Source organism: Symphodus melops (assembly GCF_947650265.1).
Source record: "Symphodus melops genome assembly, chromosome: 1".
Classification (NCBI taxonomy): domain Eukaryota; kingdom Metazoa; phylum Chordata; class Actinopteri; order Labriformes; family Labridae; genus Symphodus; species Symphodus melops.
The window spans coordinates 42,295,514-42,321,648 of record NC_136691.1 but is presented as its reverse complement, the minus strand read 5'-3'; the positions used below and the strand labels follow the sequence as shown (position 1 = coordinate 42,321,648).

At 41.7% G+C, this 26,135-nt stretch overlaps 3 protein-coding genes across 5 annotated transcripts; 1 reads left to right on the top strand and 2 right to left on the bottom strand.

The window, feature by feature from the left end:
- The first annotated feature begins 337 nt into the window (after nucleotides 1-337).
- vcp (valosin containing protein) lies at nucleotides 338-8,247 on the top strand. Of its 2 annotated transcripts, none has more exons than XM_079356700.1 (17): nucleotides 338-496; nucleotides 1,900-2,011; nucleotides 2,133-2,305; nucleotides 2,398-2,540; nucleotides 2,659-2,789; nucleotides 2,865-2,996; nucleotides 3,453-3,555; nucleotides 4,338-4,471; nucleotides 4,636-4,771; nucleotides 5,351-5,463; nucleotides 5,668-5,832; nucleotides 5,914-6,036; nucleotides 6,141-6,353; nucleotides 6,508-6,816; nucleotides 7,017-7,172; nucleotides 7,276-7,430; nucleotides 7,685-8,247. In XM_079356700.1, the coding sequence occupies exons 1-17, from the start codon at nucleotides 480-482 to the stop codon at nucleotides 7,788-7,790; spliced, it is 2,421 nt and encodes an 806-aa protein (XP_079212826.1). In that variant the 5' UTR covers nucleotides 338-479; the 3' UTR covers nucleotides 7,791-8,247. The 2 variants fall into 2 exon arrangements, with proteins under 2 accessions (XP_079212826.1, XP_079212827.1); XM_079356701.1 differs by lacking the exon at nucleotides 338-496 and adding an exon at nucleotides 1,268-1,367.
- Nucleotides 8,248-8,301: 54 nt separating this feature from the next.
- akr1a1a (aldo-keto reductase family 1, member A1a (aldehyde reductase)) lies at nucleotides 8,302-11,260 on the bottom strand (the record flags this gene model as incomplete). Its single annotated transcript, XM_079356924.1, has 8 exons — nucleotides 8,302-9,003; nucleotides 9,282-9,441; nucleotides 9,806-9,955; nucleotides 10,066-10,115; nucleotides 10,211-10,406; nucleotides 10,494-10,645; nucleotides 10,954-11,073; nucleotides 11,180-11,260. The coding sequence occupies 8 exons, from the start codon at nucleotides 11,258-11,260 to the stop codon at nucleotides 8,938-8,940; spliced, it is 975 nt and encodes a 324-aa protein (XP_079213050.1). The 3' UTR covers nucleotides 8,302-8,937.
- Nucleotides 11,261-12,811: 1,551 nt separating this feature from the next.
- On the bottom strand, nucleotides 12,812-23,969 carry dnajb5 (DnaJ heat shock protein family (Hsp40) member B5). Of its 2 annotated transcripts, none has more exons than XM_079348348.1 (4): nucleotides 23,684-23,969; nucleotides 22,037-22,314; nucleotides 20,623-21,281; nucleotides 12,812-14,904 (listed from the first exon to the last, which is right to left on the bottom strand). In XM_079348348.1, exons 2-4 carry the CDS (start codon nucleotides 22,245-22,247, stop codon nucleotides 14,671-14,673), a joined length of 1,104 nt encoding a protein of 367 aa, XP_079204474.1. In that variant the 5' UTR covers nucleotides 22,248-22,314; nucleotides 23,684-23,969; the 3' UTR covers nucleotides 12,812-14,670. The 2 variants fall into 2 exon arrangements, with proteins under 2 accessions (XP_079204474.1, XP_079204475.1); XM_079348349.1 differs by lacking the exon at nucleotides 23,684-23,969 and adding an exon at nucleotides 23,134-23,400.
- Between the last annotated feature and the right edge of the window lie 2,166 nt (nucleotides 23,970-26,135).

Genomic DNA, 26,135 nt, shown 5'->3' with positions numbered 1-26,135 from the left:
AATTTTGAATGACTTTCTTGAGCAATAAGAAAAGAAGAACAGAAACGTGTATGGTCTACTCCTAAACTGTTATTGTCAGGAGAAACAAAAAAATTGCATCTGCTCTATTCTTAAGTACCAACGCGGTACACATTCATTGGATGACATAACTTCGGCGACAGGCTGAAGTGACCAATAAGAGAAAAGATGACGCAAAAAAGAACGCCCAGTTCATTTGTAACTGGCCAAATTTCCACAATATTCTCGGTGACGTCAGACTCCGTGTTCCTCCATTGGTTGACGTATTTGATGGGCCGCCTCCGGCCAATCAGAGTGCCGGGTGCATCGAGCTCATGGTATAACAGTACAGAACGGCACGGAAACGGTTGCTTCTTTCGAGTGAAATCACAGAGAACGTCGAGCAACGAGAAACCGGCTAAACCTCTCAAACATATAGCTAGAATACATTTATTTATTCAAAGTAATCCAGGTGGACGACCATGGCTTCGGGAGGGGAGTAAGTGCATACATATTTTTTTTACACGTTTTTTTCAAAGACAATGACCCTCAGTTAATGGCCTTTAAATGACCAACGTCAGCTCAGGATACGTTAATTTATCAAAGTTAGCTTGATTGCTAATACATTATCGAGTTTGCTAGCCGGGGTGCTAATGGGGTCAGTCAGTTCAGCCTCCGCACTATTTGTCCGCTGGTTGGATAACAACCTTACATCTTCTGACAGTTGGGTTTTATGTTGATAAAGTGTTGGTAATTGTCAATCTGTCATCCTCGTGGTTGTCGTCTTCCAGTGGCTGGGTTTGAACGATCAGTGACAGCAGCTTCACAAAGCCCAGTCATTGCTGTCGTGTTTGAATGCTAATGTTAGCTTAGCAACGGTGTCAAGGCCATAGCCAGCCAGCATCACACAGACAAGTTGGCCTAACCACCGTCTAATATCCTGTTTGTTGTATTCTGCTTTAAATGGTTACCGGGTATATTACGCATTAAAGAGTCAGTCGTACAGATGTAGGTAGTGAGTTAACAGCTCCACGTCTGCTAACTTTATTCCTCCACACTGCTAAGTTCAGGGCTATAAAGCACCACAGATAGCATGCTAACAGGGCTCGGCTATCGATTGTCAGGGATCGACAATTCTTGGGCTTTATTTCGCTACTAGCTTAAAAGCGATACAACATTTCTTCTGCTGATTTTTATGTAGCACATGTTAAACGTGACGTTGGTATATTTAGTCACGACAGAGTTCTAGTGGCAGTCCTTCTGTGGGGTAACCCTAGCAGGCTAACAAAGTTTTTTTTCTAATTCTTTTGCTGTGTCATCTGGGCTCGCTTGGTCGCCAGTTAGCTCGAAGGCTAGCATTAGCATGCGAGGTATATGAAAGGGAAACTAGGGAAGTGGACCAGAGTAGTCAGGAAAGTGGCGACTAAACTTTAAAATATTTGTTTTAGTATAGTCATATACGTGTTAACATCGTTATAGTCAGCAGTTGGTGTAGCTAACGTTGATAAGCTAGTTGTGTAAACGACTAACTCATTAACGTTAGTTTACAAGCAAGGCATATTGTTGCTTTTATTTTTGTACATACGCATTAAAAATAATTTGGTTGTGATAACATAGTAAAAAAGTCATTTTTTCCCCTTTTTATGACGTGTATCACATATTCTGGAACTTACAGTAAAATAACGTTATAAACAAAACAACAATCCCAATAACATATGTTAGTTAAGCTGTTTATGACAGTTTGATCTTAGGTTTTAAATAATGCAATGATGAATTCTGATGGTTGGGGGGTCACAATGTGGACATTATGCTGACATCCAAGTGGAGTTTAAAGAATTGTATCTTTCATTACCACAAGATTTTTTTGTTTGTTCAACCTGGGTAATCTATTTGTCAATCCAGATCCAAAAATGATGATCTAGCCACTGCAATCCTAAAACAGAAGAACAGACCCAACAGACTGATTGTTGATGAATCCATCAATGAAGACAACAGTGTGGTCTCCCTATCTCAGGTAAACATTCTTTCCATGATAAATCCAAACAAATTTTGTTTTTAGTTAGATTGGATGTTTTGACGTTTGTCTGGTTGGTAATTCAAAGTTACAACAATGATATTCTTCTTGTCTCTTTCAGACCAAGATGGACGAGCTACAGCTCTTCCGTGGAGACACAGTGCTGATGAAGGGAAAGAAGAGGAGGGAGACTGTGTGTATTGTGCTGTCTGACGACACCTGTTCCGATGAGAAGGTTCGCATGAACAGGGTTGTCCGCAACAATCTGAGGGTCCGACTGGGAGATGTCATCAGGTGGGAAAAGTCCCCTCTCTAACCCTTTCCACTGGGTGTTTTTTTTTTTTTTTTTTTTTAAGAAGTGGTCTAAATTGTGTTATCCTCCTCAGCATTCAGCCATGCCCTGATGTGAAGTACGGAAAGAGGATCCATGTCCTGCCAATAGACGACACTGTAGAGGGAATTACTGGAAACTTGTTTGAGGTCTACCTTAAGCCATACTTTCTTGAGGCTTACAGGCCAATCCGCAAAGGTGTGTATAATATACAATTTGTCCAGTGCAAGATTTGATATTGACAGGCAGGTCAATATATTTTTTGCTCTGAACTGCAAGAAGAGAAGTAAAACAAAAACCGTTTGTCTGTGTGAAGGTGACATTTTCCTGGTCAGAGGTGGCATGCGTGCTGTGGAGTTTAAGGTGGTAGAGACTGATCCCTCTCCATACTGCATTGTTGCCCCTGACACAGTCATCCACTGTGAGGGAGAGCCAATCAGGAGAGAGGTGGGTTATTTGCACACGTCACATTAATCGGCACAATCTGCACTAAATGTTAACGTTGTATTTATCAACACACAGGATGAGGAAGAGTCCCTGAATGAGGTGGGCTATGATGACATTGGAGGAGTGAGGAAGCAATTGGCTCAGATCAAAGAGATGGTGGAGCTTCCTCTCAGACACCCTGCATTGTTCAAGGCTATAGGAGTCAAGGTATGGCACACTAATCAAAGAATACATAAAGACATTTGGTCTTTATTACAGAACTATGGAGAGTCTGTGACAAAGAACACATTATTCTGAATAGAAATATAAAGTAAAACGTATCAATAATTATAATTTTAGAAATACCTCCTTATTTATTTGCAAACTTGCTTGGACAGAAATGAGCTGTAGAAAAACATAAGCTTGCCAGAAATTCTTCTCATCTTCCACATCTTTGTCGCTATTTACTGAAGTGAAGGGAGTCCCTCATTGTATGAAGGCCTCTGTTGTTCACTGAACAGAATCATAAATGCTTATTGATCCCAGGTGGAAATTCAGTTTGCAGAATGAAGACAATGAGTGACTTAGTGTGTAAATGAATTTAGTCTGGTATTGTTGTGATAAAAAAGCATATGTAAGATAGAAAATTGTTTAATCTGAACTAATATTTATTCCTGTTTTCAGCCCCCACGTGGAATCTTGCTTTATGGACCCCCTGGAACTGGAAAGACTTTGATTGCCAGAGCCGTAGCCAATGAAACTGGAGCGTTCTTCTTCCTGATTAATGGTGCGGGCATCAGTACATCTCATTCTCTGTAAAAGTGAATTCCTTTATGATCATGCATTTAGTCTCTCATAGCATTGTGTCAAAGCTGCACTTAGTTAATGTCATATCAGAGCTTTCCAGGATAACTACTTTATCACTACTAAAATTACTTGTCTGTTTCATTTCACCTCTTATTTTCAGCAAGAATCTCTTTTAGAATGAGCAAAAAGTCTCAACTGTAGATGATTCTAGGCAGTCATCTTGACAGACAGATCTATGGTGTACGCAGGGTATCAGTCACTGTGACAGATTTCTTTCTATTTCCCAACTCGAGAGTCCGTAACGTGACAATCAAGTTTTTTGACCTGCAGGCAGGGCAAACAGTCAGAGTGCTCCTCTAAGGGACGCCTTCCGTTAGAAACGTGCGGTAAAACGATTGAAGCGTCAATGCGTCCAAAAAATGTATAATTTAATGAAAATACAGGAGTTTTTTTTTAAATGTACATTTTTCCTTTGGTTGTGGTGTGTTTGTATTTAGTATTAAAACAAGGTCCCCATTTCTCATAATCCAATCTTAAAAAGCTTCATTTGCACGTTAGAATAGCAACAGTTTTCCTCTGGGGGAGATTCCCCTCAGATCACCTCTACTCCATTATCAGTTGTATTGTATTAAAATGAATGATGTCTCAGGACTACCTTAAACCTGATCTGTTACTAAATTGTCTTTTTTGTGATCTGCACTTTTTGAAAGTGTGAGCTAAAGGTTCCTTCTAAGAAACAAAATGCTTGACTCTCCACTTTAGGTCCTGAGATCATGAGTAAGTTGGCAGGAGAGAGCGAGAGTAACCTGAGAAAGGCCTTCGAGGAAGCGGAGAAGAACGCTCCTGCCATCATCTTTATCGATGAGCTTGATGCGATCGCTCCAAAGAGAGAGAAGGTGAGCGGGAAGACATGAGCAGTAAATGGGAAGCTTAGGAAAAGTACAGGAACTATTTTGAAAACAATTTTAAATGAAGGATAGGATTTTCAGACCGTGGAAAAGAAATGTTCATGTTGAGATGACTTTTGTTGTTTAACAGACTCTTCCTTTGTTCTTTGCAGACTCATGGTGAGGTGGAGAGGCGCATTGTTTCCCAGCTGCTGACTCTTATGGACGGACTGAAGCAGAGAGCTCATGTCATTGTCATGGCTGCCACCAACAGACCCAACAGCATTGATCCAGCCCTCAGGAGATTCGGTAATTTGTTGAATTTCAAATAAACAACATATTTATTTATTGTCCTCAGGGGGCAATTCAAAGACAATAATGTGTTGTCTTTTTAAGTACGTGATTTACAAAGGAGCATCAAGTCACAGCTCCACATAGAGTAATAAAATGTAATGCACACAGGTTGTCAAAGATAGAATTTCAATAATCCTACTCCTATTGTCAGTAACTGACCAGTCGTTGATTATTGTATCTCTGTTGTTGTCATTGCCAACCCTGCAGCGCTTTAAAGGCTCTCACAACACATGGCTTGGTTTCAAACAATATAAAATCTTGTTGATCTGCTGATCTGCACTCATGGCGCACCTAAGCTATGAAGGAGCAGACTGGTTGCTGTTTTTTTAGCTTAATTATGTCGGAGTCTAAGAATGCTGTGCAGTTTGCTTTGTTAGAAAGATAATAGGTGGTGGAGTCTTTTTTTTGACAGCCTTGTGAAAAGGCTGGGGCTGAATCTTTCACATACATTAAATACAGATCTGTCTGGTTTGTGTGAAGCTCACCGTCTTCATTGGAACTAATCGATTTGTTTTTATAAACCAATACCTCCAGGGCGTTTCGATAGGGAAGTGGACATCGGCATCCCTGATGCTACTGGCAGACTGGAGATCCTCCAGATTCACACGAAGAACATGAAACTGGCTGATGATGTTGACTTGGAACAGGTTTGTGCACATCGTTTATACACGTAACACCCAGCTCTTCCAGTCATGTGGTTGTTGTTGTTGCTGACTTAACATCCCTCCCCAAAAACACAGCAAATTAAACATCATATTAAAGTAAACGTCCTGTTGTGTTTGCACTTATTTATGACGACGGTGTGACACAGGACAGCTTTATCATTGGATCATGTCTACATGTTTCTTTAGGTAGCCAATGAAACTCACGGCCACGTTGGTGCAGATCTGGCTGCTCTGTGCTCTGAGGCTGCTCTGCAGGCTATCAGGAAGAAGATGGACCTGATCGACCTCGAGGATGAGACCATCGACGCTGAAGTCATGAACTCCCTTGCGGTCACCATGGATGACTTCAAGGTAACAGATAAGATCGGTGGAATTGTGGTTCTGTGAAAGCATTGCGAGCCTCATACTGACATGTGAGATGTTGTGCTGCAGTGGGCCCTGAGCCAGAGTAACCCATCCGCGCTAAGGGAGACGATTGTTGAGGTTCCCAACATCACCTGGGAGGACATTGGCGGTCTGGATGATGTCAAGAGAGAGCTGCAGGAGTTGGTGCAGGTATGAACATCACCCTGAAGTACAATCCTACCTAGTAATGGAGGTTTCCCTGGAAGAATGTACTTTTCTTACAGTGTTTCTATTCGTCTTCTCCTTAAATTCAGTACCCAGTGGAGCACCCAGACAAGTTCCTAAAGTTTGGCATGACCCCCTCCAAAGGTGTGCTGTTCTACGGTCCCCCTGGTTGTGGTAAGACTCTGCTGGCCAAAGCTATCGCCAACGAGTGCCAGGCAAATTTCATCTCCATCAAAGGCCCAGAGCTGCTCACTATGTGGTTTGGAGAGTCGGAGGCCAACGTCAGAGAGATCTTTGACAAGGTAAAACGTTGTTCTTTCAGAGAACTTTGGTGTGGAGGAAAAAAAATCCAAGTTGTACATTTAATCTGAACTAACAAGTTTGCAACTAATAAAGCTCTACAAATTAAGTTTTTACCTTGTTGTGACATCATATTTTGTGTTTGTAAAATTCCAGGCTCGTCAAGCAGCCCCCTGTGTTCTCTTCTTTGATGAGTTGGACTCCATAGCTAAGGCTCGTGGGGGTAATGTGGGCGACGGTGGTGGAGCCGCTGACAGGGTCATCAACCAGATCCTGACTGAGATGGACGGAATGTCCAGCAAGAAGAACGTCTTCATCATCGGCGCCACAAACAGACCAGACATCATCGACCCTGCCATCCTGAGACCCGGCCGTCTGGATCAGCTCATCTACATCCCCCTGCCCGACGAGAAGAGCAGGATGAGCATCCTGAAGGCTAACCTCCGCAAGAGCCCCATCAGCAAGGTGACTGCACCGCCACACAGCTTCACTCACAGAAGCAGAAACATCTCACACCAGTTTACTTGCAGTTCAGGTGTTTAGTGTTATCAGGGAAACTGTCAAATACAGTCAGATGTGAGAATCAAGATACTCTTTAACATAAAGTGGGAGATGAGCTGAAGAGCATCTTTCACCTTTTTTTTGTTTTTTTTTCTCGTTAAAAGGATGTGGATCTGGACTTCCTTGCGAAGATGACCAACGGCTTCTCTGGAGCAGATCTGACGGAGATCTGCCAGCGGGCGTGTAAGCTGGCCATCAGGGAGAGCATCGAGAACGAGATCCGCAGAGAGAGGGAGCGACAGACCAACCCGTCAGCCATGGTCAGTGCTTTCTGTCCCCTTGTTTGCCTCCGCACATCTCCCCAGTCTGCTCCCACTTACACTGCTTGCATGTAAATAACACCTGTTGTTTGGATTGTCACAGGAGGTGGAGGAGGATGATCCTGTTCCAGAGATCAGGAAGGACCACTTTGAGGAGGCGATGCGATTCGCTCGTCGCTCCGTCAGTGATAATGACATTCGCAAATATGAGATGTTTGCTCAGACACTGCAGCAGAGCCGAGGCTTTGGCAGCTTCAGGTAGAATGTTTGACATTTTAGTATCAGTATGTGTTGTTCGTTACTGAAATTAGTCTTCTCAGATGTAATTCAATGAATCTGTTTGTAAAGATCTTATTAACACCAGTGGTAATAACTTACTGAGGTGTGACGTTAAAGACCATAAATATATCCACTCGGCAAAGTACCGATCAGTACTAGTCATTGTAAAGTTCTCTACAGGTTTATGATTTCTGTAACAAATGATAAAATGATTCTGGTATCTTTTGTTTCAGGTTTCCCTCCAGTGCTGCAGGTGGCAGCGGTCCCACCACCGGCTCCGGAGGAACTGGCAGTGGTCCAGTGTTCAACGAAGACAACGACGATGACCTTTACGGATAAATGTACACTGCCCCCTGGTGGTCAGTACTGGGATCACACCTGTACAAATTCTCACCTGATTCCACATTTTTAGGACTTTGTGCTTCTTTCATGTGTTCCTTTTTTTTGTATGACTTCCCTCGGAGAAAGCATGTAGCCGCTTGGTTTGCCCTGGCTTTGATGTGGGTGGGGGTAAGGGGATGTTGGAACTGGATGGTGAGTGACTGATGCTGATTGGGGGGGGAGGGAGGGGTTGGGTGGGCTTTGTTGAGTGGCCTCATTCTCAGTATATCACAACCAACATGAATGGCTTTAGTGACGGGATTCTATGCTAGACTATAAGAAAGAAAATAAAAAAAACATATTGCTAATGACTTCCTTTTTTTTTTTCTTTTTTTTTTTAAATAAACAGTAGCATATAATGTATTACAAATTTGTCAAGGTTATGTTGTTGAAAATAAAATCTCACAAAAAGGAAGTGTTATTCAGCGTCTGAAACTTTTTTTTTTTTCTTTCTTTTTTTTAAAATTAAAACAGTTATAGTACATTCAGATATCCATGCCATGCATATCCTGTGTTAGGCTCATTTTGATGTGATGCAGAAGGTCTTAAATGTGTTCCTTTTTTTTATTTGATGAATTCATTTATAAAGGACAGACAACCCAGATTGCATGCAGACTAATCCTCTTTATGGTTACATCACAATAAATGCGCATCTTAATTGTTCCTGGTGCTGAGCGAGTCATGGTGATTTATTTTTGATTAGAAGTGAGTTATGGTTGAAATGTTACCTCTGAGAACAATGCTGTAGCAGGAAGTCATTGAGTGCTCTTGAAGTATTTAATCTCTGAAAGACTCAGGCACCAGTTGATTAAATCTGCTACCCTGTGCAGTTCTGTTATTGACCACTGGGTGTCACTGTGTCAGTGAGAGGAATGGGAAAAGTTACCCTTGTACAAGTGAGTGTTAAAAAAACATGTTTCTGGTAAACTAAATCAGTTAAAATCATTATTCAATAAATGTCGTTCATACAACATAACAAAATTAAAGCAGTTGATAGTGTCTGAATTCATTCAGCAATGTAACAATTAAATTCCAAAAACTTTTTGTCCCCAGGGGTCAATTCGATCGTCTTTGCTTCTGAACTTTGTATTTTGTGTTTGTTGCCTCAGTAAGCATCATGGAAGGGAAAATGAGGATGTTCTGCATCTCTCCACACTCTCTTGCCATCTCTCTGTTAAAGAAGAAAAACATTCAGTTAACCTGTGTAAGGGTTGGTTACATTAAATGAAACAATGTTTGACCTAAATTCCCTCAGTCCAGCTCTCAAACAGAATATCCCATGACTACATCAGACATTGACGGAGATCTAAAATGGTCTGATGTTTCAGCCGTGTGGTGTCACCAGTGAGTCTAAATCTGGACTGAGCCGGCTGCTGTGTGTTTTGTATATAAGCTCAGGTCATTGGTATGATATCCGCTCTGTCTGGGAGAGGAGGAGGAATCACTCACCTCCACTGTCGGTGCGATGAAACGCTCGTTGTGGTTGAAGGATTCCATCAGTTTCATGTCGTCCTCTGACAGGAAAAAGTCAAACACCTGCAGATTTTGCTGGATCCTAGAGGGTGTCACGCTTTTAGGGATGCACACGACGCCCCGCTGAACATGCCACCTGCAGAAATGCACAAGTCAAAGAGGTCACTGTGTGGATCCAGAGGCGCTGCTTGGGGGCCCCAGGCCTGTAGGGGCCCCCGGCGGCTGAAAAACTTTAAACCACAGCATTGCCTCAAGATGTTCACATTTTGCAATGACATTAGGAAACCTGTGTGGCTCCATGTGGCAGCACTTACTTTCAGTGCTGTGCTAAGTGTTGCATGTGAAAATAATAATGGCTGATGGTTGGAGGGGCCCCTCAATGAATGTTTACCTAGGGCCCCAAGAGATCCTTGAAGCGCCCCTGTGTGGATCTGACTTCATATTATTTGCATGAACATCTGAGCTTACAATTTGAAGTGGAAGGTTTTTGTCCCTCTTACCTGAGAATGAGCTGGGCAGGGGTTTTGTGGTACCTCTGAGCAACATCTTCCAGACGAGGATCCTGCAGCAGGGTTGGTTCATCAGGAGAAGCCCAGGGTCTATCCCCGCTGCCCAGAGGACTGTAGGCTGTCACAGAAACCCCCACTGACCTGAGGAGGATTTATGATCACTGTTAAAGGCAACTAACACAATGTTTTCTGCAGGTTACCTCTAAAACAATAAATTCATCAAAAAAAGTTTTAACTGCATTTTAACTTACCGGCAGTGAGACAGGAGATCTGCTTGAGACATGTAAGGATGGCATTCCACCTGAGGCATACGAGTGCAAACATTTTCAGCCCATTTCTCAATGTCTTGTGTCCATTAAACATTTTTAAATGTATGTATTTTTTTTCACTTTGTACCTGGTTCACAACAGGTTTGTGTCTGGCCACTCTGATGATGTCATCAGCCTGTCTGGCATTAAAGTTGGACAGTCCTAGAGCTCTGACAAGACCTTTATCGACCAGGCTCTCCATAGCTGCCCAGGTGTCTCTGTAGTGTGTGTCTGAGTAACAAATACTGCCGTCTTCTCGTCGAGGCATCAAATCCTTTCCTCTCCTGAAACATCCAAAAACACAATCATGTGATACATATCAGTCCTCAGTCATTGTTCGTTATATATATTTTTTGTTTGCAGCTGCTCACTGAAATGCCATTGGCCAGTGCATAAGGTACAAGTCCAGGTAGGACAAACCCAGGTGGGCCAGACTAGTCCTACATGCCTCCTCCACATCCTCCGGGTCATGTTTGGTATTCCACAGTTTTGATGTGACAAACATGTCCTCACGACGCAGAGCCTGGAGTGAAAATGATCAATTGAAGTCTAAAAATGTGATCTTGAATTTATCTGATTAAGACCATAATAACAACTATTCCCAGCTCTTCTACTCTGGCACCCTTCACTTATAATGAACCTTAACCTCTTATTCATGTCTTGACCCCTTTGTTGACCCTTAATCAATACTGACTCCAAACAGGTCGACGACAATATCCAAACAAGTCTGTGGATCTGAAGTGGAGACTGTCTCGTTAACCACTGTTTCCAAAGTAAATAATAAACTCAAAATAACCGTTAATAAGTTGGTTGAAATGATCAGTTTCTCACCTTTCCTGGGCCGACCCTGACAGCTAAAGCTTCTCCCACCTCCTGTTCATTACTGTACGCAGCAGCACAGTCGATGTGTCTGTAGCCACAGTCTAAAGCTGTCACCACAGCCTGCTTCACCTGACAACACGTAATTCAGACACAAACAGCATTTTATCTTTTGACCATTTCCATAAATGTTACAAGTCTGAAAAAACATAGCCTCTATTAGAGTTTATATCTGTACCTGTCCTGGAGCGCTCTTCCATGTGCCTAGACCGACCATGGGCATTCTCTGCCCCGTCGAAAGAGTCACAAAAGAGCTCATGTTTCAGCTCTGAGGTGCTGATGGAGGAAAAGACAGGGACACACAGAGTTTGAGGTGTTCACATGTAGACTCTGTAGGACCAGACCCAGTCATCATGACTAAGTCCTAATACTTTGTTACTGATTCACACTCACGTCTGAATTCATTAACTCCTGCACAACAGCCAAAGGTTGTGTGTGTACATACAGTCCTGACAAAGCATTGAGGAACATACACTTTAACCAGTCATACGGGGCTGTTGAAGAGGTTTTTACATTATTTACATTATTCTCAAGATCTGAAAAGTGTTTGTTTTCCCCTGTGGTTTAACATTTGCAATACATTTGTTTTTTTTTCTATTTGATTATTGTCTGTTTTTTTCAGTATTGAAAATACAAATATCTAATGACCTGGTTTGCACCCTTCCCCCCCTTTTCACCTTCTAAGCTGAAAAGTCTTTCAGTAAAGTTTTAAACCCTCTGTGAGCAGAGCTTCAATGCCTCACTACCAGAAATAGCTAATACAGGTATATAACATTAGTCACAGTGCGCTCACTGCAGCACATCTCAGCTTTTCCATGCTTCATTAATCGTCAGCTATATCCTTAACATGTGACACACACACACACACACAGATACATAGAACTCGCAGTAGTGGTTTCACATGATAAGTCGGTTAACACAAATCACCTGCTTCCTGAACCAACAGCTGAACAGCGTGTGACTGACTAGAGTTTAAAAAATGTAAAATTGTTACAGGCAGTACACAAACAATGAAGGAAAGTCTCTCTCATTTTTCATTCAACCCTTGAGTTCCTACCTTAGTCCACTCTGATAGATGACCCAGTGATCAGCTGAGAGTACATCTGGATTTTAAAGGCAGAGGTCAAAGTCTCCCTTCATGTGTTTATCTGTAACTCAAACTTAGAAAAAACATCCAAACTCCAATGCACTCAAGCAGAAAATAGGCAGTTAAGACACATTTGCCATCGTGTAATGTACGTTTTGTTGATAATAAAGACAACTTTGTATTCATGGTAGATTCTTCTCAGATTGTAGACAATCATGCTCTATATTGACTTTATATGCTGAATAAGATCCTTACGTCTTGAATCTTAGATTCAGATGGAAGGAAAAAAAATGTACTCGCTATTGGTCTATCAAGACAAATGGAAGAGGCTAGAATGGTTTTGATAGCCTAGATAATGAAATAACAGATGTCTTTAGGCAAAAAAGGTCTCTCTGATAGAAATAAACTATACTATCACATATTAAATTATATTTTAGATAATTTGATTGTTTTCATGATATACTTGTGTTCAGTTTAAAATGTGCTACCTTGTTGTATTTAGATGCATACATTTGCACACTCCAGTTGAATACTATTTTCGGCCTTTGCATTAAAAGGTAGACAATAGATTATTTGTCTTCTCCTTTTCTGTGAACTGTACACATATTTCTCACTAGAGCTTCTAAACTTGTATCTAAACATACTTGCTGTGAGTTTTCAGGTACACACTAAGCCTTAAGTGGAGGATTATTCTTGAAAGACAAATTCACATGACACAAAGAGTTAAGTTCACACATTTGGTTTATTTGTTTTCAATAGATCATAAATATGTTAAAATGCACAGAAGCAGTGTCAGTCTCTCAGCAGCAGCTCATGTTCATTCAGTTTTGAACATAGTCCAACATTTCTTTCATCTCAGAGAGGAAGGACTCTCTCCAAGATACGTCATTCAAGTGTGCCCCATCATCTCATGGTTTCAGTCAGTCTCCTTGAGGACACAAAAGTGCATTTATCTCAATTTCGCATTCAAACATTTGCACATCCACATGATATACAGTATAGGACCTCCTAGGTCTGTCTGCATAAACCACACTCACACATACATCTTGTACAGTATTTGCTGTTTAGTAGAGTAGGAAGAGCTGAAGAGAGCTTTAGTGCCCCCTGGTGCTGACACACTGAACAGCTGCTGCAAGAATTCAAAACCTGCCTAAACAGGGTTTTCTACTTGAAGAAACAGATGGGAAGTTTACTGTACAGATGTTACCTACGACAGAAGCAGTTATTAAATCACAGACTGAGGACCTATGAAGCCAAACAGTAGATCCTCTGAGGGTCTATTTTTGGCACTGCTCACAGTAGCACCGAAACAATGCCTTCAAATGGCACAAAAGAAAGCACAATATACAACAGAGCTGGGTTTCACAGAGAAATCGTTACTATTTATATTCCTATGAACTTTCAATTACAAACTACATTCCTCTGGAAAATCCGGCCTGTGCTTGTATGGCACTTTACAGGGATGAACTAGCAAGATTCATCACTTTTGTAAGAAATGTATTTGCTTACATAAAGTACAACTTTTACAGTTGTATTGCTTGCTTGGTGTTTACCACCAGATCCCAAAGGTAATGCCTTACATAGCATAGGGCTTCATCTGTTGTGCACTTTGCATGGCTGGTTTTCGATGTTACAGGGTGACCTGTGTGGTTGTTCACATGTGTAGTATGACACTGGGCTAAGGCACCTTAATGTCCCTCATAGTGTGAGCTAGGCTGTTAAGGACAGGAGCCACACAGCTCAGAAGGGAAAGCACCCAAATAACGTGCAGATTGTATTATCCAAGCTTACACTGCTGTTAGAGTGTGATTGTCATTCCCAGATTTTTTCAATGCAGCTGAGATATTATTTGAAGTAATGCACGACTCTGTGCTATGGCAACGCACATGTCAGAAAAAAAGGATTTTAAGGGAGACAGATCTTATTAAACAGTAAACAGTCTGCAGACTTCAAGCGTAACACTCAATCAGACTGAGAGCACGAGAACAGCAGGTGTGTGTGTGTGTGTGTGTGTGTGTGTGTGTGGGGGGGAGGGGGTGCTAAACCTTGCTCTAAACACACTGAGGCTGCTGGTACACTCAAGGATTAAGTAAATATTCCTATTTCAAAACTTTCTTTGGAAAAGAAAATCCTGGAGAAAAAGTTTCTTTAAAAAAATATCACAAGTTTCATCCCATCACAAAAAAATTGAGGATCAGAGAGCCCGACAGCATATAAAACCACCGATACATTTGTAAAAAACACAGTTAGGAAAAGGCCATTGGGTAAAAGCCACACGGTTGTGCTGAGCCCATACCCAGCACAACTCCATGCTCAGGTGCTTGTGTGTGTGCTTGAGCCAAAACAAATGCAAATAATTACATTTTGATTCTGCCATTCATGTCAAAATCTTCCCTTATCCTCACACTAAGATGGCCCTACAAACAGCAGAGTTTAGAGCTGGATACATTTACACAGATTATGGGGACTGGAAGTAGGAAGAGAAACTGCCATAATGTCAAAATATGGCACATAAAAGAGGTGTTGGTTTTCTGGGTTCGATATGTTCAGTCAGTATTGTGTTGTGGACAATGTGAGTCTTCTTATGACTGTGGCAGATGTTGTCTGATTATCTCTTTGGACTGAGGGGGGATCCTGTCAGGAAAACGGACGGAAAACTCCACGATGAGGTCACCGCGCTGTGATGGGTTCTTTGGGAAAGGCAGGCCTTCCCCTCTGACTCGCTTGACTGTCCCAGGCTTGATGATGTCATGACAGGGGAGCGATATGATGCGGTTGTCCAGCGTGGGAATGCTAACTGTGCAGCCACACAACGCCTGAAGAAAAGAAGAGGACATAGTAAGGGTTAATATCCTTAGTAGCATTGAAATACCAAAGCCATAAATATCTAGTTGCCTTTATGATACCATCAAGAAAAAATGTAGTCCATTTTCCCTCTGCATGTCATTCTGACAAATCAATCTTGAACATGTTTTCTGAGTGTGTTTGTGAGAGAAGGAAAACAGAGTTATAGTTCCTGGCAAATTGTTTTGGAATCAACTCCAACACTGTGGGGTCCACAGATCAGCTTTTGGAAAAGGACCAATCGGAAAACATGAGTTGGCAGTGGGAAAGTTTTCCCGTCTTTGTGTGTGTAGGTGGAAGGGTTGTGTGTGTCTGTGTTGGAGGGGCTGCACATTGCACAGGGGGCTAATTTTAGCAACAGTCTCATAGCAGGGGCTAATGAAGTGAGGCAGGAATCGGCTGAGCTCGTAAATAGTTTGAGGTCTTGTCAGAAGGGCTGGCCCGACAAGGAGAGAATACACACACACACACACACACACACACACACACACACACACACGCAGACACACACAGCCTCACCTCTTCATCACAATGCCTGATGAATCCAGTCAGAGAAAAGAGAGCGCTGAACTTGACATTGAGACCTGTGGTTATCACGACTACACAGACTTTCCAAAGAGCATCACTTGCCAGATACACGTTGAAAAAGAACCATTAAAAATCCACAGCTCTATGAATGAACATCCTGGCAAATAAAAAATGTTCTTATATAATAAGTTAGTAAGCGACTGTTACAAAAGTAACAAGTATTGAAAAAACACCATAAAGTTGTGATCAAGGCAGATGGTGATTAAATAAACTCTATCTTGACTGAAAAAAGATAAATTCAAGTAAAAAGGAATACAGAAGAACAACGTTTGAGGCTGTTTGGGTACCATGGTCTCCTGCTAGTTCATTGCAGAACACTTTAACAATTCAATCATTTTGGCCCATACTTGTACTTAGTTGATTTTATTCCCATCTTTTAGACAGAAATACCTTTGACTGAAACCTGGTAACCAGAGTAGACTAGCTGCTGTTTTTTAACTGTCTCTGAGAAGTTAAATGTTGAATGGCTCAAAGTTTCCTACAGTTGAATGACTCAAAATCTGAAATCATTTTATTCAACTTCACTAACTCCAATATCAACCACATCCAAAGTGCCCTTGGTCCTAGTTACCTTTGAATATCCTATAAAAAAAAAGTTGTCCAGACGTGTTTCATTCATCTCTGATCTATTTCCAAAATCAAATCCATTCTGTCTCCTGCTGACCTGGAGAAAAACACATTCACTGACTTATCTTTTCTCAATTGGACTACTACAGTTCACTCTTTTAAGGTATCACTCCAAAATCACTCCCCTGTCTCCAACTGGTTTCAGAAAACAATAGCTAGGCTTCTTACTGGTTTAAACAGACATCGTGTGCTCGCTTCACTCCACTGGCTAACTGTCACTTTTAAGTGATCTTTTTAAAAGATTTTACTTTTCACTTTTAAAGCTCACCTTGGCCTTGCCCCAAGTTACATTTGCGATATGTTAACACGCGACAAACCATCTCGTGACCTCAGATCCTCAGACGGCAGCCTTTTACATTATTCCAAAGTCTGGCCTGTGCAATCAGGGCCCCTCGACTTTGGAACGACCTGCCTGCCTAAGGAGACTTCTTTTGTTTTTACAGCCTGTGATGTGATGTCATCTAACTCCTTCAATTTTTATTTAATTTGTTTTCCCTTCTGCTTGACTTTTAGCAGATTTTTCTTTATTGAATTTTTTTTATCGCTTTAACTGCCTCTTCATACCTGCCTGTTGTATCTCTTTTATTCCTGTTAATTGCATTGATATCATATTTTTTACTCTCTCAAGCACTTTGTAAACATTTTTTTAAAGGTGCTATAAATAGAGTTAAAATCACTACTTCAAACAAGAAAAAGGGTTGATATGGATTTACTGTAGCTTCCTTGTCTTCCTCCAGTAGGTTTCCAACAACTGGAAGTGACTTTTACAGGATGTATCGTTGTTGGAACAATTATTAACATATTATTTCTAAGTCTCCTCTGTCATGCTAGCCGCTCCATTGAATGCTAATGTCACTGTGCTAACTGTGCCTTAAAAATATTACCAACATGCTATGTTTAGCAGGTAAAAAAACAAGGTTAAGCAAAAATAGTTTAGCTTGTAAAAATGTGGTTGGCTACAAGTTGACTTTCTAATTGCCAACCATAGACAATTTGTTGGGATAACAGTAATTCAGCAATGAACATTTCATGCATTCATAACTTGACTATAGAAGTACCAGTTAGCTATTAGCTTCCCTAACATTTATTTCAGTCCATTTGGGGACAACTGCAGCAAGCACAATAACTGAGGAAGAAGAGAAGAGCCAGGAAAATTTAGTTAGTGACGACCTTGTGAAAATGATATGCAACACTTCTGCCAGTTGGATTCAGCTATTTTTGATTTGTGTTATAAACACAAGTACTACACTCATGGTAAGAATCATAATTAGCAAAAAGATTGTTTAGCTCCGATGTACAGTGATACATTTTTGATGGAAATAAGTATTAGCTGTTCAAGTTGCCCTCAAATTTTTCCAAAACTTATGAACTCTTAATGTAAACCACCTCATGACAGTCGGACAGACCCATATGATGTAACAGTGATTATGCCCTTAATGGCCCGTGCTTAACATCTAAAACCCATTCCATGTCTTCCCATGGCTTAAGTTTTTTTTAAAGACCATTGCTGGATTTTCTTGTCTCGTCTGGTGTTTTTTTTTTAACAAACAGGAATGGCCATGTGGACAGATGGAGTTCACTGAAGCAGAACAGCTGTCTTAGAGGACAGACAGAGATTTCAAACCATGACATCAGCCTCCTTTTACAAACTACATACATTAGGAGGTGACTGAGCCACTCTGACTGTGGTTGAGAAGAGGCTCATCCTCTTCTTATGAACAATTCCATTCACTAACTGGAGTTTACACAAAGAGACAGGGTGCCACGTTGCTATATTCACACACTGATGCTGATCTGAGGGCTCACTGACTTCACAATCCTCGGCTCAGACAACATAAGTCTAGAGACTCCCACAAGTTTTATCTAATTGATTTAGTTAATTTTTCTCAAAGTTTTAATTCATTCACATTGACCAAGTCCTGGTATTGTCCCTAATTTATATTTGCTTTTCTCGTTTTATATTATCATATGTTGACTGTATGAAACCAATAATTTGAATAATGGTTCAATATTTTAATGCAAAAGAACATGCGTATATTAAATATTAAACATGAATTAATTAGCTATATCTTACAGTCCCAATGACTTCCTGCTGTTCAGCATAACACAAAAAGTTTGTGGAGCATAGCATCTCTCCTGAGTACAATTCATTCCAAAAGGCAGAAATGCTGTGTCCATTATACTTTCATTGAAACCATCAAATTTAAGGGTAGCTAACAATAAGCTTCAAGTGATTGGTAAAATACTGTGAATGCGTTGTCCTTGTATCCTTATCTTTTTTGTTATTAAAGTTCATGCATCGACGGTGTGTTTATGGCATAATTATGATGGTGTTGATGTATTTGTACTTATTGGGCCTTTATGCATTGTTCAGTGCCTTGCTCAAGGGCACCCCAGCAGTGCTCAGGAAGTGGTCTGGCACCTCTCCAACTACCAGATAGATTTTTCAAATTTGGTCCGCACTGGGACTTGAATCGGTGACCCTCCGGCAACTCTCCGCTTCCCAACCCAAGTCCCTACCGCCTGAGTTTATTTAATATAATGATTTAATAAAGATTGCAGTATTCAACTATGTCAAAAGAAATTTAAATGCTGCATAAATCTCTGTTTCAAAATCTTTCAGATCACACTCCATTTACCTTTAAAAAAAAAAAAAAGATATCAGAAATAGAGCTCGACTCTGAATGTCAGATCCTAACAGCTACAGTTAGCACCAAAGTGTGTTTGGGCATGAGTGCAGTGGTTACAGGAGTTGGAGGTACACTGCCACAGAATATCTTCTGTGGCACACTGCAGAGAAATCATTAACGCCAAAATGAGCAGCCAACTGATCCAGGAATAGTTTTGTTTTTTTGGGAAATCAACCCGTCAAATTTGTACTGAGCTCTCTAACTGCTCGTGACTGCTGTCACAAGAAGACACTACAGAAGTGGAGGTTTGCACTCGACATGACACTTCAGTTTAAAGCTTAAACAAACAGAACCTGCTTCAGATAGAAACCAAAACTGAGTAACCAGATAGAAGGGGGATTATTTGGATATAAAAATCTTGAAAGTCGTTCTTCTTTGCTTTTGATCCTCTAGTACTTCATCATCCCATGGGTAATGTAAACAGTCATCGTTTGGGCCGTGTTATATTTTCTTTGAGTGCATTGCATAACATTTGCTATATCATATGTTGCAGGTTGTCCTTTGTGTAGAATGTAACTAGTGCTGTGTTTTTACTGCAGCATTACATCTTTAGGGCAACCAGGCAGTGGAATATGAGCTCTTATTTGCTTTGGATACTGAATCATCTGACCCACTTCCTTCATTTTCCCCAGATACCCCCCAACCCCCCCTCCAAATCCCCCCTTCTCTCCCCCACCATGTCTTTAGCTGCATCAGACTTAAGTCTCCTATCGGTGTGCTGTTGGAGCAGAGGACTTAGCTGTGGGAGTTCTGCAGTGCAAACTTAATCATGGTTCAGGTTTGATTGAGCACCATCTCTTTCCTAATACGACTCAACAAACTCTAATGCTCTCTCATTACCAGGCTGTCTTCACTTGTTGTGCTGTGCATTGTTTCCCAGTGAATTATCTCTGAGGAGATTCCAGCAGAGAGTCAGCGCTGCTTTTAGAGAAAAAACATTTTCAAAATTGGTTTGATTGGAATACAATAAAATGTCCCTGACATCTCCAACTCTTTGAGAACACCTGCCATTAAGCCAGCTATGTGGAGTGCAGGCCGCTAAGTGGAAGCGCTATTAGAAACATTAAAGCTTTTTAATTCACAGACAGCAGAGCCCACTGGACCCGATGCCCTCGTAGGAGCAGCTAATTAAATGTCCTGCCAGTCACAGTAATAGCAGCCTGAATTGTCACCACTGTCACACTACAATCCATCTTTAAATGTGGGAGTGTTTGCAAATACGCTCGAAAGATGCAAGTGTATAAGCCTGTGTGTGTGCCATCCTGGATGTGTGTATATGAATTTATTCAGGAGCAGTGCAGAACAAGTGAGGACGATGGCTCCACGCCGGTCACACAAGGACAAGACATTCCTGCTGCCTCTCTCACACTGCAGTGACAGAGATGCTGCTGTTCACTGATCCTGCCCTCCAGCAACACACACACACACACACACACACACACACACACACACACACACTTACTCACTCCTCACAAGATTTTACAAGACTACCTACCCAATCCCACCCTGAAATTACATCCACAACTCTCTATCTCATCCACTGTTTGATGAGGTAGTCTTTTTTTTTTTAAACTGGAAAAAATGTGCCACTGTTTGAAAATTCTTGCATAACTTTTCAGCTCTATGAATACAGTAAAAAGCTGCCCGGTTTGCTTCATTGGGAATCGAACACAAAACCCTCTGAGCATTATGTATTGAGCAAACTAGAGAGATGTGACAAATAGAGAGAAAGGGATAATGGTGAGATAGTATAGAGTATTAGTCGATAAAAAGGGATAGATGTACCTCTTTCAGGCTGATCTTGCAGTTATGAATGATATTGGAACCATCTCTTTTGAAGTGGGCGTGTCCTTTGTCTTTAAGCACAAAGGCTATGTCAGCAGGAATGTTCTCAGGGGTCTCGTCCCCCTCCTTTGGGAAGGTGATCTTGGTTCCCTCCTTCCAGCCCTTCTTGATGATAATGTTGAGGATCTTGTCCTCTGTCCTCATGCTTCTTCCGTCTGGGTTCAGCCTCCTTCGCGTGATCTTCATGCGCTTGGTGCAGCCATGGAAGATCTCCTCCAGGGAGACCTTCAATTCATGGACCACTGGAGGGTCTTGGTGCTTTCGCCCAGTGCCCAGGCGCTCTGACGGTGCCCCCCCTCTCCTCCTGCGTCCCTCCCCTGGGAAGCCATTATTCATCCCACTAGGGTAGCCAAACTGTCTCCCAAAGTGAGTGAATGGATCGTCCTCGTCCACATCCATGTCCTGCTCGTTGTCGTGGTCGTTGTGGTAGGAGAAGCCATTGGAGCGGTTGTGGCTGCGGTTGGAGCCAAAGAACATGTCGAAGGGGTTGGAGCCGCCGAAGAAGGAGGCGAATGTGGCATGGGGATCGCCATGGAAGGTGTAGTGGTATGTCGAGCTGCCGGGAGTACCTGAGGAGCTGCTTCCTCCTGTCTTCAAACCTGAGAGAGAAAAAAAAGAGAGAAAACCTTTGAGGCACATGCAAACTCAAACAACCACCGCAAACCTGAAAAACACATATTTCCTTAACTGAGAAACTAATCTCTGGACCCTGTTCATAAGAGACTCTGTGCTGGTAAAAGCGTTGAGAAGAGTGGAGCCCAGGTGGGCGGGAAAAATCACACAGCATCACATATCTTCAAAAAGCTCTGCAGGTCGAGGAACTCATAAAATACCAAGTCACTTCTTCCATCAATCAATCAATACACGCACACACACACACACACACACACACACACACCATTCAAAGGAGACGCATGCACTAAACACCCACACACATGCAAACTACAGCAGTCGCTGCTATTCATATCTTCAACACGTAATGATCTCAAGCCATCTGTCTGTCAGCTATCAAACATATACACACACACACACACACACACACTATTGTCCTAATATAATCTACTCTTGTAGACTACAAGGTATGAGTGCGTGTTGACACTAAAGATAACAATGGGTAATCTTAAACACTCCTTCACGTGAACACAAACATGGAAACATGGAAAAGAAAGACTTTTGTTACTTCAGTTACTGCGGACCAACACAATGATATTCGATTTTCAGTGTTCCCTGATTTATTTCAACAATAACTGAAAACATCATAAGCCCTGTTTAACAAGGCTGTACTGACAGAACACTCTCTGACACACTCAGACTCAGATAGGATTAAACCAAGACAGATGAGGATCCTTCTCACCTTCCTCTCCCAGCTGATCATAGACCACCCTCTTCTTGGGGTCACTGAGCACCTCATAGGCCTCTGCGATCTCCTTGAACTTCTCCTCGGCATTGGCATCCTTGTTCTTGTCGGGGTGGAAGCGCAAGGCCATGCGCCTGTATGCCTTTTTGATCTCCTCCTCGTTGGAGCCCTTTGGGATCCCCAGGGTCTTGTAGTAGTCCTTCCCCATGGCTGCACACACATAAAATGTCTGGACAGGGATCCCCCTTGTGTTTGGCTCAGGCCGTGGTATGTCACTATGGTTAGACACAGAGCTTCTTTTAGTTATATTTAATATTTTTATAACACCCTGCAAGACGAATGCTGATTAGAGCAAAAGACTATTTCTGCCCTGGCAGAGGAGCAATGTGAACTCAGTGCTCTCCTAAAGGGTGAAGTCTATTCGTCAAAGATGGAGATAGGGGCAGGAGAGAGCTTCTTTTACTATCTGTTGCTATGGCGATGCAGTGCTGATGTAGATTCTAGTGAAGAGGAATCCCCTTATCTGGTTTATCAACTCAGCCTGGTGACTATAGACTTGAAGCTGGTTTATTATAAAAACTCTCATTTTGAAATGTCATATATATATATATATATATATATATATATATATATATATATATATATATATATATATATATATATATATATATATAAACTATAGCTATTATTGGCTATATACTACAGATGACCATTTGTGTAGACCAGCTGAAGAGACAACCTGTCAGACAGCTGAGACCCTGATACAATGCGCTGCCCAACAGGATGACTGAGCTGATAGAAATCCGGTTTACAGCCTAAATATGAGCAAAATAAGAGTCGCAGCCTATGTCCGCAAATACAGCTTATAACCCTATACATAGGGTTATAAGCTGTCATGTTGTATAAACTACATGTAGTTTATACAACATGACAGCGAACAGCAGTTATTTTAATCACAACATGCACCAGCAGTACCTACTAAATAAAAAACACATTAACCCGCAAAACTAACATCAAGTAGCCTATCAGTGCGAGGAAGCCTGATTCGACAGCACACGCGACCGGGACAGGGAAGTGTAATGGGAAAATCCTACCAGAATGCCCAGCAGCGTTAGAATATCGGATATTACTCCAACATGTTCCGGCTTCTCTCTCCTGTTGTGTGCCTGTTACCCCCGGTTGGCTACTCCTGTGTCCTTATAAATTGACGTCAGGACGCCGGGAGGATCACAGCAGCTTCTGAAATAACCGGTGACCAAACACACTGGGGTGCATCTGACGTTTCAGTGGAAAACCTCGGACAACTGCCCATTAAACCTACATCACAGCCACGACGTTACTACAGCTGCTGTGGGCTGGCTGAGAATTGCTGGAAGACTGAGTTTGAAACCCCCCCCCCCCAAAAAAAATCCCACATTTAATTTAATATACGTGTGTTAAATGTCCATTATCAACATATGTGACCAAATGATTTAAATTAAACAGAGACTGATGCGAGGGATACCAACTCTGTTATCTCTAGTCAAGATTTGAAGCCAGAATTTAACTCCTAACACCATCCATGATAAATCTTTTCCTTTTCAGTGTATACACAATTTGTGCTGGAAAAAAGAAATGCATATAAAAATGTATATATTTCCTTACCGAGCCTGCAACCTTGCTGTGTCCGATCCTTCTCCCTCTGTCGTCGTCTAAAAAAAATGCAGACTGGAGAGCAAACCCAGCCCTCTCCAACAGCAGCAGGGCTCTTTGTTCAAGGTCTGCGTCCTTAAACACACTCTCAGAGTTACATGTAGGAGGAAGTTTATACTGAAGATTTCTAAGTAGAAACTGACCACAGATGCATCACTTTATTTATCTCCTCCAGCAGGATCCATTGGTGTAATGTAAGCATGCAGGCATGTGAGGGGTACAGGTTCTCTGTGCGGGGAAACAGAGTCATATTTGGAGAGAGAGAGAGAGAGAGAGAGAGAGAGAGAGAGAGAGAGAGAGAGAGAGAGAGAGAGGGGATAGTTCTGATAGCTGACAGAAGAACAATCATCTGATAGAAATGTTGTGTGTGTGTGTGTGTTATGTGTGTGTGCGCGTGGTCGTGCAGTCGTGTCTCTTTTGGGTTGCTAAACACCTCTGAGTCATGTGATGACTCCATACACACACGCATCTTCTACTAGCTTTGCAAAGACTTTTTCCATTATCACAACTCACAACTTACTTTCAAAACATATCCACCTCACACACAACCTGACCTGCCCTTGACCCCCTTCCACTGGAAATTTGCTCTAAGACCTACTTTCCTAAGACAACACAAACTAAAAGACAAAACAATAACTAAACACCTTCCTCAAATTAAAACCAAATTCATTATTTGAAACCTAAGCTCATAGACTGATCTTTTGTTAAGCCCTTAAAGCTTCTGTGAGGAACTTTCAATGTGTTGATTTTGGTGGACAAAGTGGTGTATAATGTTTGCTTGTTTTATCCTACACATGCATAATATTTTGTCCTCCGTAGCGGCAGATATATGTGCATTAAAAATAACGAAATGCTGTTGCTAACAACCATGTTTGCTTTTTTGGGTCATAAATGGGATCCATGCATAAGCTAGCTAATATCTAATGAATGCATATTCCCTGATTTCATATTATTTGAAATATGTCAAGCCAGTGAACATGCAGAAAGAAGTTTTAAAATACATGACTGGTTTAACCTACCGTGTACACAGACCGTCATGACACCGCAGTCCCACAATCCAGGTACAAACCAACAAAAACTGGTTTCCTATCAATTTATTGTAAATCAATATTCAGAAGACTTTATTCAGCTCACAGTATTTCCTCAAGGCCAACATTACTCCCTGACTCATCCACTGTCAAGTCTAGAGCAGATCAACAAACAGCCTACCCAAATTTCTAAAAATCTCACTCTACTCAGGTGGAGATCTGACTCATTCGTTGACTTTTACCGTTAAGTGCCCAGAAAGGTACCCTTCTTCAGTGTTGCTAGTGTGGCAAGGGGGGGGGGGGGGGGGGGGGGTAATGGTTTTAGTGCAAACAAACTAATTATGTTAAATAGCCGACAACGCCACCTGGCGCAGCCAGCAGCAGTAGCTAGCAGCAGCATCAGCAGCAGCAGCAGCATCAGCAGCCAGCAGCAGTAGCTAGCAGCAGCAGCAGCCAGCAGCAGTAGCTAGCAGCAGCCAGCAGCAGTAGCTAGCAGCAGCAGTAGCTAGCACCAAAAAAATGCCAGACAGGAGCAAGAGCCTGAGCCATGTATCAGGCATTCAGGTGCCTTAAATAAGCTGACCTGATTAGTGAGCAGGGGGGAGGTGACAGGTAAGAGGCTGCATTCAAAAGCTACATATTTGGAGTCCATACCACACTAGGTTAATTCAATAGGAACAAGATGCAGAGCGAGGGAGAGAGAGAGAAAGAGAAATAATGACTCATTAGAGCTTTTATCACAGCTCCCCTCTGAACTGGCAAGGAGGTGTGAGAAAAGTGGGTGTTATCAATGGAGGAACCTTTCTGACACACATGCATGCACGCACGCGCGCGCGCACACGCAAGACAATGCATGTATCACGTATTTGAATAAAACTGATTTAAGGGACAAAAACTGTACAAATGCATTCACCTTTATAAATAAAAATAAAGCCAATGATTTTAGGTATAGCTTTGGACAAAAGCAGCTATCACAGAAATTTGAGAAGAATCATGGCTTCAGATTTGGAAAACTCAGTCTTAATAGGAAGTTAATTTTTTGGGAGAGTTCATTACCCCCAATCAGAAGTCCATTTAAAGTAGATAAGATATTTTTGTTTAGTCCATACCTCAAACCTTTTGGACATGGGTAGGTCATCCAGTTTCAAACAGCCTGAACTAATCGGGTTTCCCTTTCAACTTTTTGTCTGTTAGAAATATTCTTGTTTGTTTGAAAGCTGGCCAATGAGATATTTCCAAACGTGTAACTCACGTTTCAAGATAATCAACAATTGATCACTTCTTCTGCTTAAAATGTGAAGGAGGTGCACATACTGGGAGGAATGCTGTAATCAAATAGACTTGTAACTGTCTGAATACCTCTGTGAACATTGTGT